Genomic DNA, 18,246 nt, shown 5'->3' on the forward strand with positions numbered 1-18,246 from the left:
AAAAAAAAAAAGAACAGGGTCCATTGTGCATATAAGCACAATAAAAGGAACTACGTCACGGGTGGCCGCATGCCTTTAATCCCTACACTCAGGAGGAAGAGGCAGGAGGATCTCTGTAAGTTAGAAGGCAGCCTAGTGTACTAGATTAGTAGGCTAGCCAGGGCCAGCCAGGGCTACATAGTGAGACCTAAGGAATTGTCACTCAAAAAAGGAAACAACAACAACAACAACAAAAACCAGGCAAACAAAACAAGTATTAAGATGTGCTACATTTGACAAACGTGATCTGGGTCTTAGGGCCCTGAGGTATCCCCTGCCCCACTCCAAGCTGCGTCACGTGACCCGAGGGCTCCACTCATTGTGCCTCAAGAGCAGTTTCCTGTAACTTCTGTAGCTGCTCAACACCGGCACCCACAGGGCTCTGCACATTCCTCAGCAGAACCTCTCAAGTCTGGAGCCCTTAAGTGCCCAAACGGGGGCCTGCTAGCCACTCCCATATTTGTGTCTCCACTCCACATTCCAGCACCACACGGGGAAAGGGACTTAACGTGGGGGACTCCAAAGGTACTTAGTTCCCCGTGACCAGAGAAAAGCAAGCTCACCGTTGAATCTTCCCATCCCAGACCCTGTGTTATCGTGTCAGGAGGCCCTGACGCGGGAAGGAGGCTGACAAGTCCTCTGGGTCAGGAGTGAGTAACCCTGTGGCTTTCTCTATTCAAAAGGAAGGACCGAGGGGAAGAATCAACAGAGTCAACTTTTGAGAAGGTGCCAGGAGCATAAGAAATGGATGTGGAAATCCCATAACAACTATGAAAGGTGCCTACAACCAAGCATCCTGGCACCCACACGCAGCTCATCAGCCTGTGCTTGGGACTCCAGGCCAGCCCCAGGCCTTCACGGAGGTCCCTTCTGGCCCTGGGTTGGGGCAGTGCCTCAACTTGCAGACCACACAAATCTCACCAACTGCTGTATAGGGATCAGTTTCTCAAAATGTTAGAACATGTCTTCAGGAGCTGTTGGGTGGTGCTCTTCCCATTTGCAATGTGTGGGTGTACACTGCTCTGGAACCTCAGGGGGAAATCTCCTGTGAAAGCCACATGTCCCCAATACACCGCCTTCTGGGCGCTACTTTTGTTTTTTAATATGTATTTCTTTTTTATTTTTTGTGTATGCATGTTTTACCTGAATGTATCTGTTCACACTGTGTGTGCCTGGTGCCTGTGAGATCAACCGAGGGCATCAGATCCCTGGACCTGGAGTTACAGGAGGTTGTGAGCCACTATGTGGATGCAGGGAATTAGACCCAGATCCTCTGCAAGAACAGCCAGTGTCCTTAACCACTGGGCTATTGCTCTAGCCCCTCGGCCTTGTCTGTAATTAACATGGTAACTGTACCTACTTGGAGGGTACGGTGTGATATCCTGGCACATATCCAACAGTACACTGTGAGATCAGGTGGTGAGAGACCATACCCCCACAGTGCGCTGTCAGATCAGGTGGTGAGAGACCATACCCCCACTGTGCGCTGTGAGATCAGGTGGTGAGAGACCATACCCCCACTGTGCGCTGTCAGGTCAGGTGGTGAGAGACCATACCCCCACTGTGCACTCAGATGGTGAGAGACCATACCCCCACAGTACGCTGTCAGATCAGGTGGTGAGAGACCATACCCACACCATGTGCTGTCAGATCAGGTGGTGAGAGACCATACCCACACCATGTGCTGTCAGGTCAGGTGGTGAGAGACCATACCCCCAGGCATCCATCAGTTCTCTCGAGGTGATAACTCTCTTCTAGCTGCTCTGAAATAATGCCCATTGCTCATTCTAGTCTCTCTGCTAAATAGAATACCAGAGCATACTACTCATCTGATTTTAATTCTGTGCCCACTTCCCTGCCCACCCCTCTTAGGCCCTGGCTCTTGTAATTACTATTCCATCCTCTGCTCCCATGAGATCAGCTTTTCCAGCTTGAAGTCTTGTGGTATGAATGGATTAAAAAAAAAAAGAGTGTAGTAGGTACTGTATGTAGGGGTACAGGCCTATAACCCTACCATTCAAGAGGTAGAGGTGGGAAGATCGCAAGTGAGAAGCCAGTTAGGGACACACAGTGATACCCAGTCTCAAAGGGCCAAGGGCTGGGGATGCATCTCAGTGGTAAAATGCTTGCTTAACATGCACAAGACCCTGGTTCTCAGCACTGGCAGAAACAAACACCATAATATAGATAAATAGATCAGCATTGGGTGGTAAAAAAAGAATGAAATACTGTCACTTGCAACAACATGGCTAAACCCGGTGGACATAGTGCTTTGTGAAGTGAGCCAGGCATACTGAGACAAGTGCTGGATGTTTAAGGTCTCCCAGGAGCACTGAGTGGGGAGCTGTGAGAGGATGGGAAGGGGAAGGAAGAACAGGAGGAAGGCTGGATAATGACAGTAGAGCACAGGTAGGCAGAAGAAGTAAACCCAGCACTCCAGAACATGCCAGGGAGACTACAATGCCTGGCAGTTCACTGTGCTCTTCATAAGATGTGAAGGAGAACACAGAGGTTCCAACACACAGGACTGACAGGTGCTTGAGAGGTAGAAGCAGTGCCTGCCTCATCCCAATCCTGCACATTGCATTCAGACATCGCCACACACCAGCCATCTGGCATTCACTCAGTAAATATATGTGGGGGTCAGGGGAGGGGTGGCATGGTTTTATAATCCTAGCACCTGGAGGCAGGAGGATTGCTGTGAGTCTGAGGCCAGCTTGGACTGGAATGAGAACCTGTCTCAGAAAACAAAAACAAAAAACCAAAACCAACAACCCACAGGACACTCTTCCCCAAATAAACAAGCCCATGCATTAGTCCCCAGTAGTCCACGGCGCAGGGGCTGGTGGAAGCAGCTCTGAACAGTAAGCTGAGAACCCTCACTGAAAACACCCAAGATTGAGCAAGGCAGTGTGGGCCGCTTCTCAAGCAGGCAAGGAGTCCCATTTCTGAATAGCCTGGGTCAGGAAACTGGGAGGTCGGCATCATGCTTCTGCCTCAGCTCAGGGTGGAGAGGTCCACAGCAGGGACAGCTGAGCTGGACTCGGCTGCACTTGTGACCGTAGTCAGTCACCTAAGCATGTGGAGAGAGAAGTCTGCTGCCAGGGGAAGGCAAGAAGGATGTTGGTCTTGGCCATCAAATTACTAGATCAAGAGATGTCTGGGGGTGTTGGGACATCCTTGTGTGTCTGTGGGGGTGCTTCCAGAGGGACAGGAGTTAGGCAAAGGGCTGCCCTAATTGTGGATCTAAATGGGAGGCAGGAGGCAACAGTGTGCAGGCCTCTCTCTGAGAGCACATGGCTGCCACCATCCTCTGCTGACACCAGCCTCCACTAGCTTTGATCTTTTAATGCAGAACCAACACCAGTGAGTCCAGGAGCTTCCCGGCCTTCAGCACTGGGGCTGCTGAGGGCTCCAGACTCTGACTGGGCAGCTACAACGTTCTCTGTCTCCCCAGTGTGCACATGGCTGTTTTGGACCCGGCTCCTCTGATGTAAGCCATCTAATAAACATTCTATTATGCACACAGAGGCAACAGCAGCATCTGACGGGGGAATCAATGCCCTGTGGCAAGTGAATGGCAGAGCCAGACCAGAGTGACTGACATTTTTCTTTATTGTTTGGCAATAATGGTGAAAAGATGACAATATGATGTGGCCTGGGCCTCACAATGGCAGCTCAATGCTGGGGTCTCAGTGTGGACAGGAAGGGGTCTCAGTGTGGATGGGAAGGATGGCTATGCTATGGTGGCCATCCTTGCCTGAACAGGACTTGGGCCCTCATGCTTAGGGCACCTGGAAAACATATCATGCTCATGCAAGCTGTGGTTTCTCCTGGCCTATCCTAGGGAGGTGCAGTTCCCAGGTAGGGCCTCATAACTATGGATTACAGAAGCCAGAATGGCTTCCCGGGTCTCAGTGGAAAGGATACAGGGCTAACAGCAGCAGAATCAGCAGACACATGCCAGGGGTGGATGTTCTGCAGCTTGCCTCTCTACATTAGCTTCCTCATACGCCGGTTATGCTTGTCGACATTCAGGGTTGCCCGGTCCACAGCCACAGTGATGCCATCCAGAGCCGCATCCTGGTGTTCCAGCTCTGCCTCGGTGTCCAGTGCGAGCCCCTTCATTTTGCTCAGGATCTGAGAAGCAGGAATGACAAGCACATACCATTTCCATTCATATCTCAATAACAACAGTCTGATGTGACTAACCAAAGGGATACAGTTCTCCGAGTCAGGGGGACACCGTCTACATACAGAGTTTGCTGCCTGAGAATGGCTTCCGCACTAGGATTGACCTTGTGGTCCCAGGATGCAGCTGCCCCCAGCAGAAAGCATACATGACCATTCCCTGGAAGGTGCTGAGTGAAACCCATGTGGATCTGGCCAGGAACACTCCCATGAACTGTGGGATTCTGTGTGAGGGGAAAACCTGGCCAGTCACCTGTATCTCGCCTCACTCTGCCACCCAGACACAAGAATAAGAAGACTGAAAAGAACAGACTACTCTCTCCTCCACACACACAGAGGGCATCACCCCCAAACACAAAGACACAACAAAACACTAGTATTTGCCACAGAGCAAAGCTCTGCCAAGCATCTCAGATTTCTATGAGTTGAAAAACAATAACTGCCTAATGATACCACATCGCAGTGCCACACACAGCCCCACATGTTTTGTACAGTGGCACTGGCATGAACAGACCCACTTGGCTGCATGGTCCATGCTGTTAGACAAATATTGGGGTGAACCTGGTGTGCAGCACAGTAGGGTGCTTGCCATGCTGTAGTAGCTGTGTGTACTTGTGCTCACGACTCAGACCAGCAGGGAACCAAGCATTCAGACCTATGGAAGTCACTGAGATGCTGGTGATGTTGAAGTCGCCTCACAAGGAGCCCTCCCCATCATTAAGTGACAAAGGCCGGTAATTTAGGCTACACAACACAGGTCCACTTCAAAAATACAAGGGTAGCCTCACTTACCTATGGTCGGTGATGTAGACAGCACTGAGGGCCAGGTAACAGGTATGTGTGTGCACAGGGCCACTGGAGAGAGAAAGAGGCCCCTGCAGGCCAGACAGGTTGGGGAGGTCCCTTAGCTTCCCTTCCAATCAGATCTGTGAGGTGTGTCAGACAGTTTTATTTTATTGTAGTTCTGAGTTCTTCACGCTGTGGTTGCTCTAACTGTATTCTCATGGAGTTGGGCTAAGCAGCTCGTACTTTCAAGCTGACAGCAAAAAGGAAAACATACTAAAGAAAACAGCGACCAGAGCTTGTGATGACTGTCCACACCTTTCAGGAAGAGCCTCAGTTCAGAGTGGGGCCAGGAAGAGCAACTGAGGAACCTGATTCATCAGGACATCTTGGTCACAATCACTGACTCCCCACAGTGGCTTTTGGCAGGGATGGGTTGAGTGGAGACTTCTGAGCTCCCCAAGGCCTGTCTAGTGACTGCATTATATCCTAAAACCTTCCCTGACTCCTACCTGATGTCACACATGGAAGTGTCCCATGAGGGTCCGGGCAGAACTGCCACATATCTCAGGTGGCCCAAATTGCTCTATCAGCACCCAGCTGGTGCCATGGTCACACACTAAGTGCTCTGTTCTAATTCTCACAGGCACCCTTGCTCATAGGGTGGTATTTCCACCAGCTTAGGGACCTGACCAAGAATTCTGCATCTGACTAACGACAGACAACACAAGCAGGGAAAGCCAGGCGGTAAGGCTAGAGTCACATGAACCATCCACATGATAACTGCAAACTGCAAAGGTCTGTGCTAAGGCCACCAACGGGTCTCAGGGTTTCCTCTTCAGATGTAGCTGTGTCTCCCCATGAACACTGTCATCACAAGACAGAGCTTGTGATGGCTGCCTGCAGTTCTGATCTGTTTCCCAGGAGCTGGCTGGAGCTCTGGAAAGCACACAGTGGGGACATCCCCTGGGATGGGATGGGATGTAATACAGTAGTCTTTTCCATCTCCTAGACTTGCTGACACCAGACAGCAGACTAAAACAAGGAAATGAATCCCTAGCATGCAGCCCCACCCCTCTCTCACCCGCCCACCCGCTGTGGTGAGAAGGTTATCTTGCCTATGCCACCCACTTGCCTATCAGTTATGACATCTGACAAGCCTCCCAGCCTCCCACAGTCAGGTCACACACAACCCCTGGTTATGCATCTCTATGGTCTCTGGGCCTGTATACACATGGGTCCCATAAAAGCCCATGTCTTTCCAGGAGGTGTGAATACACAGTGATGTGCTGGTAATGCAATTCTCAGCCAGCATCCTTGTCCCTAAGGTACACGAGACTGTCTGAAACAGGAATACCTTTAGACCACAACCACTTTGAAGGCTGGGGGCCACATCCTGCCATGCCATCCATGTGTGTGGGTCCTGTAGCCCCTTGGGCACTAGCTAACTTGGTTGATACAACTGTTTGTCTTGTTTGTGTTTAAGAAGAACCATGCTTACAGGAAAGAAGAGAATTAAAGGAGAAAATAAAAGCTATCTATACCTTAAACCACTATTCCTCACACTAGCCTGACAAGTTGGCTTTCTTACCCCCAAATCCCAAATCTGACACTTTCTTAGCTGATGTGCCACTGCTGCTGAACAACACCCCTGAGCCCACAGTACAGGCCACATCAAAACCCAGGCACTAATCAGACATGGAGGGGCATACCTGCAATCCCAGCACTTGGAAGGTATAGACAAGACCAGGAGTTCAAGGCCAGTCTCAGGGGCATAAAGAGTTTGAGTCTGGCCTGGATTACACAAAACGGTATCTCAAAACAACAAAAATAAAAATTTAACAAAACAAAACTCTCCAGAATGCAGGTCTACTATAAGTATTGTCTGAGACCATCTTCAGGTATGTGTCAGAGGTACTCATGAAACAAGTGGATTCCAGGTTTATTTAACCTGGGTGCTGGCCCAAGGTGCTATCACGTCTGGGAAATATTTAAAAATCCTAAACAAGCCCAAACCAGTACAGTCCTGAATGCTTCAGAAAAGGGACGCTCAGCCCACGTGGGCTGGATTTCATCACTACATCCACATGCTTGTATGAGAACTCAAAATACACGATGAAAGGACACTTCTAGTTTTGTTTCTTGTTGTGTGCTTTTTCATCTTTTGGATAAACAAAAGCTCATCCTAAACAAAAGCTTGAGTTATAGATGCCCCCACCCCAATGCAACTCCCAGAACTTAAGTTTTAGGAACTGTTCACCTGTTACTTCAAACTCTTTTTTTTAAAATATGGTCCAGAAGAGCCGAGCACTGGCCATGAGCTCTGGAGCTCACTGGATCCAGACTGAGCCGGTTACAGGACAGAACCACTAGCCTAGCACTAACTACCCTGGGCAGATGACTCAGTCCCAGCACCAGGGCACTGTGAGAAATCGCATGTCCCTGAAAACAGCAAGGACCACATCTGGGCCTGGAGGAAGCACAGTCATGAACTGGATGCTGGGCTGAAGGATGCACACCAGCCCTCACAGCCTGGGGTGGCCATAAAGCTGCAGGACAGGGAAAAACAAAGAGGTTTTAAAAACAACCACACACTGAGGAGTAAAACGTAAATATATCCAAAATATATTTCAAAAAGTAAACAAACCAGAGTCATGATTAGTTAATACACCCAATACAGAAGTCCTAATGTCAGTGTGAACATTAGGCTTAACAAACATTCCAGCCAAGACACACAGGAATACTAGCCATATGAAACAGGACCAAGAGGCCACAGACCTGTGTGCACAAAGTCCACTCTATGATAGACTCGATGAGACTACATTTCCTCTGTCATCTTCCTGAAAAGCTAAATCAATTGGCTCGTCCTGTGCACAGTGAAAGTGTAGCCAAAGAAAGACTATGTATGGGCTGAGGATACGGCAAAGTTGAAGCTCAGACCCCAAAACTACAGAAGTAGGGTGTGGTGAGGTCTGCCTGTAAACTCAGCACTTGGTAAGGAGACAGAAGACCAGAAATTCAAGGTCATCTTGGCTAAACTACATAAGACCTTCTCAAAACAAAACAACACCCCCCCAAACAAAAACAAACACCCCCAAAACAACAAAACCAAAACCAAATCAAAGAAGCAAGACTGTGTATTCTGTGACCTTTGCCTAATAGTTAAAGAATATTCACACATAAATAATCCATGGCACAAACAACTGATGGCCTATCCAAGTTTTAGCATTATATTGTACAAATACTCAAAATAAAGCCTGGTTGCTATTCAACCTTTGATTTGGAAAAAGTCTCACCATTTTAAAAGTCTTAAAAATAGAACTCATTCCAAACAGTCTGCTAAGACCCCTTGGCCTGTCTGCCAAAATGCACTGGGAATTAATTAACACTGGCCATACTGAAAAGACATCCAACAGCTACTAGGTCTGCAGACAAAGAAAATCACAGAGCTAACCTTCCAAGCACTAATACCTCTAGAATACTGGTAGCCTTTTCTCTTTAAGAGAGGGATTGAAGTAATTAAATAGCACCACGTACATTCCATATAACAGGGGACGGAAAGAATGGAGCTCATGAAGTCTGGCCAAACCTTAGAAACAGTTGTTCCCTCTGTGGCCCAGGATGACAAGCTGTCTAGTCATCAGCACATACTGCTGCCAGCCTCTGACATACCCTGGGGCCCCCCCTTGATGAGCCCTGTCTGGCTGTGAGTCAAAGACCAGGCCCGAGTGGACATTCCCACAAGTCCCTGACATGCAACAAACAACATGGTAACCAGGCAGCCTCACCTGTGTGGACGCTCAGCCCCTGCTAGACCAGCAGGACACAACTGTGTCTGGGAAAGTCTGGGAAACTGAGGGCTCTTCTCCCAGAGAAGCTATGGCTGCAACACAACAATCGGTAGCTATTGTGTCCGAGTCACATCAGCTCCTCTTAGTGTCTGTGGTAGGAAAGGGGAACTCCAGGTGACTCAGGCAGGGACCAGGCAGTAGAGAGGAACACATAAGTTCTGGGAAGGAGGCAGACAAGGCCACGCACAGCTGAGTCCTCAGGGCAGCACAAACAGAACTTTGGAAAGGGCCATTCCCAGGGAATCCTTGGGAAGGGGGGCTTCCTAGCCTTGCTGGCCTTGACAGTCCCAGGGGTCAAGGCCTCTCTGGACCAGAGCTCACAGCTCAGTGGTGATGTGATGAGTGGTCTATCAGCACAGGGCTGCCAGCAGACAAAGCAGCACCAAGAGTCCCAGCTGGCAACAGTTACACCAGGGAGACCAGAAGAGCAAACACAGAGAGACGTCAGCCTCCTTGACATCTCTACATTGTCCACATTATGTAATCAGTACTGATTGAGGCCGTTTAGATGCACCGACCATGTGGACATGTCTCCACATATATTTAGAAACACTGACCACGTGGACATGTCTCCATGGGTCTCAGCAACTCGTGGTGTACAACTGTGCTGTCAAGACGGCCTAGCTCGAAACACTCTGTGTGCCCACACATGTTGCAGTATAGGGGTTTCTATCTTCACACAGGATCTGAGAGGCGATGCTCTGCTCCGCCCTGTCCTATGATCCAGGATCTGGGCTATGATCACATAGCCCAGCACCTACAGTTTACACGAGCTAGGCTGCCTGCTCTCAGCTGTTCTCACACTGACTCACCCAGTAACTGTGAATTTCCCTACAGTGAGAAATTAGCAACCATTTAAGAACAGAGCTGGGATAAATCAAGCTGTCTGCAACTGTGAGCCGCTCTTCCAGTTGAGCCATTAACATGTTGTGGGGAAGGGAAAGAGGGGAACGTTGGCTTTCAAAACGGGGAAGCCCTAGGGGCTGCAGGAGCATGCTCTGCTGCAACCCATCACACACAGAGCTCACAGACCACCCTAGTCTCACGGCCCAGCGGCTGCATTCCTTGGGGCTGCTGGTGGTCTGGGGCTGGCAGGGAGGAGGGTGGATATGAGGCTCCAGTCTCATGGTCCCTGCATTCTATGGCGTGCATGGGCTTGCTTGTGCCACTCCTGAGGCAACTTAGAGACAGGAGAGTGGCTGAGCTAAGGTCTTCAGGGATCTGTGGGCCTTGAACTACGTCTGGCAGCTGGCTGCCAGTAACAAATAGCTGCCCTCACTTGAGGCCCAGCAGTGGTGCTTGACTATACAGGTCGAAAGCTGGCCCAGGCTACTGTTACACAACTCAGTGATAGGTGACCTCAGAGAGAGTCAAATGTTTGCATGAAGATGAATCTTCACCACACAAGGCAGGAGACATAAGGAAGATGTGCTGAGGCATGGCTCCCCAGAGGCTTAGCTGACACGTGAGCGCCTCACTCTGCTTCACAAGGAACTATCTGTTCTTATCCAAGCCTTCGGGTACAGCCCTGCTGCATGACAGGGACAGTAATAATCGTAATACCAACACAATGGGTTACACGGTAAGGACACAGCATGTGCCACCTTCACGCAGCACACAGGCAGGCAGAAGGACAGCCAGCCATTATTTTCACCCTCTTAATCACCTGACATGATTCAATGGCATCTGTTTCCTAGGCAAGACCAAAGCTACCTTATACTTGCTACCTACTAAAACAAGTTAACTAAAAGGGTGCAGCGCTGAAGAGACTATCTGGAGAGACCACCTAAGGTGACGCAGGGCTTCAGTGAACTATAGTCAACTCCCCAGCCTGAGGACACGGGGAAGAGCGAGGGCAGCCTCACTGCACCTTTCAACACCAAGAGTCTGGGACCCCCTCTGCAGCAGCAAGCAATCGGTTCCTCTAATTCAGCTCAGCTCTGACGTCCCCACTTCAGTGCCAGACGTGAGCCCTCTCCCAATGACCAGCTGGGAGCCCTTCCTGATGATCAGCAGCAGTTCTGTCAGGGCTCCTTCAGCTCCTCCTTGGATTGTACTGGTTTGCTCAGGTAGTTCACACAACTTAGGAAACACTAACTTATGTTGACTGGTTCACCATGAGGATGATTGCCAAAGATACAGACACAGAGATGTGAGAGATCAGGTGTGGGTACAGGACGGGGCTTCCATGGCCTTCGTGCGCCCCCCGCCCCTAGGAGCCTCCAATTGTTCAGCTCTTGGGAAGCTACTGAAAATGTCTCTAGGGGTTAAATGGAGGCTCCATGTCTCAGGGGTGGGTGATGAAAGCACCATTCTTCTGAGGTAAGGCTAAGGGTACTCACATTCCAATTCTGCCCTGGTCCTTCAGCAGCCAGCCCCACCCTGCAGCTACTCTAGAGGCTGTGGCTACTGGCCAGCAGAGGAACATGGGAAAAGACTTCACTTTTGGATTCCCAGGATTTTAGGAGTGAAGTAGAATACCCCATGCTTCAGTGACTTTCTCCAGCATACATCATATGCCAGGGAATGAATCTCATTAAATGTACAGTGACTGAAATAATAAGTTTCTTCTCTGACCACAGTGGTATCAAAGTTAAATTTTGGAAATCCGTAACATTCATAGATATATACAAATTAAACAGCACGCTCTGCAACAACCAATGAAAGGAAATTAGTAAATTCTTAGAGACAAATTAAAATGAAAACACAACACAGGAAACACACTGAATCCATGTGGGACAGATCCCAGAGTGCAGGGGTTCTCTGTGAGGAATCAATGACTCACCATCAGTAATACAACCAGAAAGACCTTCCACTGACAAAGCAAGGGCATCAGTGAAGCCCAGCACGCCCTCAGGAACAGAGGAGAGAACCTCCAAGAGGGTGATAGTGATGGTGCTCGCGAATAGTCCACAGTGCAGTATCTACCAACAGGCACCCACATCATGGAGGTAAAACAGTGAAGGCAGGGGCTGCGGAGATGACACAGTGGTTAAGAGCACTGGCTGCTCTTCCAAAGGACCTGGGTTCGATTCCCAGCACTCACAGGTTGCCTCACAACTGTCTGTAGCTCCAGCTTCAGGGTATCAGATGCCTTCTTCTGGCCTCTGAGGGAATAGGACTTGCACACAGTAGCACAGATATATATGTGGGAGAAACACTCATACACATAAAATAAAATAAACAGTGAACCAGGAAAGGGAACGCCACGACGACTCCTGTGTGCAGAGGATGTCACCTGACTACACAAACCTACAGCTCAGCTAAAGAGGGGACCAGGTCTGAGCCATGAACTCAGCCAGCTGCAGGACAAACACCTGCAGCTTCCTGTAGCAGCAGGATTGGAAAAGAAAGCTGAAGCAAACACTCGGGTTACGACAGCATCCTAGAGAATGGAATAGTAGTCTTCACTGAAATGAAAAGGTTTGCTGAATAAAGTTAGAGGCTGAAACAAACAGAAAGATTCTCTAGGTGCCGGGTCAGAAGGCTTCAGGCTGTCCTGGCCACGGAACCTCCCAAAGTGATGCAGAGACAATGTAGGCAGGGTCAAAATGCAGGCTGTAGTTTGTAAACCAAAATGGAAAAGCTAGTTTTCAGATCCGTACGTATGGAAGGGACTTAGGACGCCAAAGTGACTCTCACAAGTGGGAGCTGGGTGTGGTGGTAATACATGTGTGATCCCAGCACTTGGGAGGCTGGAGGCTCAGGAGTCCAAGGCCCATATTGGCTACATAATGAATGTGAGGGCAGCCTGGGCTACCTGCCTCAAAGACTAAAGGGTAACCAACAAGAGAGGCATGTCACACTGAGGTTACTACAAAGCTACAGTAATTCAAACACTGATCAATAGACCAGAACAAAGAAGAAAAAAAGAGAGAAAGCTATACCTCCATGGCTTAATGGACAGGGCTTCAAGATGACTCAAAGGGGGAAATAGTTCACCAGTGATGTGGAAGCCACCTCATTCCACATGCAAAAATGAACTTAAGGTGGACCAACAACTTCAGATGGAAAAGGTAGAACTCTAACAAGAAAGCAGGCTAAGTCCTCAGGAACTTGTTTTTATGATGTGTTCTTTAAGCACCAAACCAGCATATCACAAACAAGAACAACAGTCACCACCAAACAAAACAGAGAAGTACACAATAGATAAATTGGTGTGTGTGTGTGTGGGGGGGATTTGCACACCTTTAGTGTCAGCTCATGAGAGGCAGAGGTAGATGGATCTCTGAGAGTTCAAGGCCAGCTAGGGTTATATAGTGAAACCCTGTCGCAAACACCAAGTATCAGATGGGGGTAAATATTCTAATTTGAATTCTTTGTATCCTTGTTGTATTACAAAGAATTTAAAAGCTGAGTGTAATGGTATATCTGGGAAGGAAAAACAGGAATATTGTTATGAGTTTGGAGTCAACCTGGCAAAAGAGTCAATTCTTGGCTAGCTTGGGTTACAGAATGAGCCCCAAAATAAAACAAATAAATAAATAAAGATAGATAGATAGATAGATAGATAGATAGATAGATAGATAGATAGATAGATCAGAACAAGATCTGAGTAGCCTTAGTTCCTGGGTCCTGGAATCGTCGAGATCTTTGGGACTTCCCAAGTAATGGGCACATTTTTGTCTTTGTCTTTGTAACCAATGAGACCTAGGCCCACACCTGAGTTTATGGAAATGTTTGACTATCTGTGTGTGATTGGAGGGTGGTGGTGGTGGTCACATGATCCCACTGTGACCTCCCGGGAAACAGGGGTTAGGTACTAGGTTCAGGTATGAGATTGGTCAATCAAGCATGACCTGCAATGTAACCCCAATAAAGACAATGGAGATCCGGGTTGGTGACACCAATGTGTTGGAGGGTAACAGGCCAAGTCCCTGGGAGGGGATGGGAAACTCTGTTTGAGACCCTCTCTGATCTAGCTCTGTATCTGTGCCCTTTGTGTTACAATGTTAGCTGTGGGCTGGAGAGATGATGGCTCAGTGGGTAAAACCCTCGCTGTGTAAGCATGAGGACCTGACCTGAGACCAGATCCCCAGCACCTATGTAAAAGTTGGGCTTGGGCTCTGAGGTGTGTGGCTATAACCCTAGAACTGTGGAGCAAAGACAGATGGTTCCAGGGACTCAATGGCTAATGAGTCTAGCCAAAATTGCAGGTTTCAGGTTTGGTGAGAGACTATTCCAAAAGGTAAGATGGAGAAGAGATTGAGAAAAGGTATGCCTGGCCTCCGTGTGCATCAGGTGTTCAAAAATTTTTGAATTTGGGGATTAAGGATGCTCGACCTATGCCTGAGGTGCATGGCTTAGCTCAGTGCTAAAATGGACTAGAATTAAAGGTCTAAATAAAAACATTCCCCAGAGACTTTCAATGAAGGCAGGAACGGTGACAGTTTCATAGCAAAGTTCTAGTAAGTGTGAGGATACTTGGGCACCAAGAGGGCAAAACCCTTCAGTGGCCAAAGCCACTCAGCAGCTTCTCTCAAGATAAACTGGTCAAGAGACAGACCCTGAACTCAGCCTGGCAGGGGGTCCTCCTGGGCTCTGTCCTTAAGAGGCTGAGCAGCTTGATTGTACAGACTGATGGGTGACTGACTGTGTGTGGCCCTTGCCTGTGGGGCTGAGACCTGCAGCATATGTGTGAGGACAACACAGAACATGTCACTGTGCCAAGCAGACCCGGGGTCTCATTGAGCAGACAGTGAGGGTGTGGATGCCCCTGACCCTTAAATTCTGCTTCAGCCTCAGGGATACTTGGGGATTACATTCATCTCATGCAGATGAGGTCTATGCAAAATGGCTGACTAATGTTTTCCAGCAGGGAGAAGGTACAGTTTGAGGTAGGATTAAACCTGGGGTACCAGGGAAAACAGGCCAAGATGATGGGCACTGAACATGACAAACCGTGATCCACACTTGCTCAAAAGCAAAAGGCAGAGAGAGAAGACATGGATTTACTATTTCTCTCATTATTTTAATTGTTTCTTTGTGCATGCACACATGCATGTAGTGCTCAGAGGGCAGTTTGCATTTCCTTTTATTATTTTTGTTTTGTTTTGTTTTGCTAAGTTTTTGTTTTGAAATGGGGTCTCAATGTATAGTCCTGGCTGGCCTGGAACTCGATATTTAGATCAAATTGTCCTCAATCTCATAGAGATTCTCCTGCTTCTGCCTGACTTCTGGCACCATGCCTGGCCTAGAGCAACTTGTAAGACTTAGTTTTCTCCTTCTACCATGTAGGCCATCAGGCTCGGTGGCAAGGGCCTTTACCCACTGAGCCATTTCACTGGTGCACAAATATCTTGAAATACGTTATATAACCAGTAGAGAACCACAAAATTATTTCCAGAAAGCTACAGTTAACGATCTGGCCAGGTACAGGTACATGTGGAGCCAGGGTAGAGGGAGCATGTGGGAGGTTCTGAGGATATAAAAAAAGCTGTGAGACCTGCAGACCTCAGCTGCCCAGCGTGAGGAGCTGCAGCATACCTTCAGAGATGGCATTAGATCTTTCACACAGGAGTCTCCTTTCTCTGCTACAGCTCATGGTTAGGGCCAGCTCTCTTCCCACAACCCACCAGGTCTGATCACCTTGATCTCTACTGATAGAATCCCAGGATAAGGCAAAGTGGGATGAAGAACCTCCCAACGCAGATCAGGACACAGAAACAGGGACAGGAAGAAACCCTATGCAGACCCTGCATGCCTTGCTTTGGGACAGCAATCTCCACTTCCTGCTTTATCGTCTCCACCCTTTACTACCAACTGTATGTGCGTCTGCAGATCCCGTGAACCAAGTGCAGCCACAGTTCTGAGGAGGAGCAGACAATCTGCTAGTTGTCAGTTGAGGGGCTGTGCCAAATCTACCAGGGGATTGGTTTCCTTCTGGCCTCCTGGGCTTTTTCTTCCCCAGCCGCAGTGACGCGGCAGCCGGTGGCCACAGACCGCGCACCCACTCAGCTCACTCCCACCCCTGTATAGTCCTGGCCACTTCCCCATTAGCATCCCCAACTGCAATTTAAATCACCAGGACACATCTCAACATAATGGCTTTAATAGCATCTGCAACCAAAACCACAGCTGGATGGAGGAGGATTTCTTGCATTTTTGTTTTCCCCAGAATTTAACTCTTTCCTACTTGTGTTAGAGCTTCAACTGCACAGCCAGGAATTCTTCTCTAAATATGAAACATGTGTTTTACCTTGAAAAGACCATTTCACGGAAAGCTAGGCTGCACCCCCTGCCCATCCTGAGTCCCCACCTGCCTGTCCCCTCAGGTCCAGCCTGGCACCACAGACCCCCTTCCAGCACCACCACTCTCAGCGTCCCAATGCTATGACCTCTACACTTGGCACTCAGTGTTGCCAGCACAGAGGACACCAGGGCCGCCTAGGTACTGCCACAGACAGGCACTGTGGAGCCCTACCCCATTCTTGGCTTGGTCTGTGTTCAGGACAACATCGTCCCCGCTGACCCTCAACTTTAGGATGAAGGCTGGCAGAGATCAGATGTTCAAAACAAGAGATTCCTCTCAGAACACATGACCACCATTGCAATTAGTAAGTAAAATTCTGCCTAAACATAACTGCAGGGCAGAAACATCATCATAAAGGTGAGCTGAGCACCCATACACTCAGCCTCCCAAGGCTGATGCTCTCTTGTCCAAGAGCTCAGGAGACTCAGAGGAAACTCAGGGACATGCGCCCTGGCACACTAAGCATTCTCAAAACCCCAGAGGAGGAAGAGCACACCTGGAAGGTCTTGAGGACAATGTGACTAGTGACCTGCAGAAGATGATGCTTACAGCTGGTACTGTGCCTGGGTCATGATTACACATAAACATTGAACCATGAAGAAAAAGAATAGGGTCCATGTTTAAAGTGTTTCATAGAAAGGATGGATTTTTCCCCAAAGAGGAAACTGCTGAGCTCAAAGAAGTTTGTGCCTATGCAGACACACAGCCGAGAACTCATTTCTAAGAACAGGTTTGCCAAATTACATCTACCTCTCGATGGAGACAGTACTCTGCTGGAGGCATGTACTGAACAGAACCCCTGTATTTACCTCCAACTCCCACAGGGGCAGAGCTGGGGCAGAGCTGTTCCACCTCTGAATGTGGCTACAGGTCTTGGTTAAAACAGATAGGCCTCATGGGAGGTCCAAGGCAGCATGAACACTGACTCAACATTTTAGTCATGCGTCCTTTTTAAAGGGTTTATTTAGTTTTATTTTATGTGTATGAGTTTTTTGCCTAGATATATGTATGTGCATTGTGTGCATGCAGTGCCCATGGAGATCAGAAGATGGCATTCCAGGCAACTGTGAGCCACCATGTGGTTGATGGAAAACAAACCCAGGCTTCTACAAGAAGAGCCAGTGCTCTTAATTGCTAAGCTGTCTTTTCCGCCCCCACTTTTCATTTTCTAAATTAAGAACAGGGTTATGTTTACTCATGTATGTATGTATGTATGTATGTATGTATGTATATTTTATATCTGCAGTTCATGATTTGATTACCTCACCCTCATGCACCTGCCTTATTAACAGCTCTTATCTGGGTGTTGCTTTTGTTGTTATGTTTTTATGGGGTCTCTCTCTTCTATCCAGGCTGGCCTTGAACCTTTGGCAGTGTTGCCTGAGCTTCCAGAATGCTGTGGCTACAAAGACAAACCATCATATCCTCTCACCTTCTAGGGGACAGACTGAAATAGCTATCAGTAAGAGGACGCGCCGACAAGGTGTTTCTTCAAAACCTCGAGAAAAAGACACCTGCACTGTCCAGCAATACTAAAGCATTTGTGTGGGATTTCAATTTCAATTTTCTCAGGAAAAGTGGAAAACTTCTTTCAGAATCTAATGTTGAACATGAGAGATCTGAGCAAGCTAGTTTATCCTTAACTGTATGTACAGTTACACATGTTCTTCTCTGTAAACATGTATGTACATACATGCTTACAGTTAAACATGTGTAACTGTACATATATGCTTACAGGGAAGAACATGTGTTCATGTATAGCACACAGCATATAGTACCTGTGTACCATACAACACATGTACATGGAGCACATGTATACTGCACATTACTAGACAGTATACATATACTATGCAGAAAAGTCACAGTACATACACAGTATATACACACACGTACAGCACATACATACATACATACATACATACATAGTGGAGGTCACCACAAGGTCACCGCCATATATGTGCAGAGGGTGCGCATACTGTGAGTCTGTATGCCATGAAACAAGGGAGCTGGGATAGGCATAGCAAACCTAGAACAAGCAGCTCCTTTTAATTCAGTGGTTCTTGCTGGGCAGTGGTGGCGCACGCCTTTAATCCCAGCTCTTGGGAGGCAGAGGCAGGCAGATTTCTGAGT

At 48.3% G+C, this 18,246-nt stretch overlaps 1 protein-coding gene across 4 annotated transcripts in view; it reads right to left on the reverse strand.

Moving 5' to 3' along the window:
• Positions 1–3,635: 3,635 nt before the first annotated feature.
• Positions 3,636–18,246, reverse strand: part of Snap47 (synaptosome associated protein 47) — a 43,208-nt gene continuing 28,597 nt past the window's right edge. For all 4 annotated transcript variants that reach the window (XM_031354212.1, XM_031354215.1, XM_031354213.1 and 1 more), the window contains one exon: positions 3,636–4,179. In XM_031354212.1, coding sequence (XP_031210072.1) covers positions 4,033–4,179 — 147 coding nt within the window. In that variant the 3' untranslated portion in view covers positions 3,636–4,032. The remainder of the gene's footprint in view (positions 4,180–18,246) is intronic.

Source organism: Mastomys coucha, unplaced genomic scaffold, assembly GCF_008632895.1.
Source record: "Mastomys coucha isolate ucsf_1 unplaced genomic scaffold, UCSF_Mcou_1 pScaffold5, whole genome shotgun sequence".
Classification (NCBI taxonomy): Eukaryota; Metazoa; Chordata; class Mammalia; order Rodentia; family Muridae; genus Mastomys; species Mastomys coucha.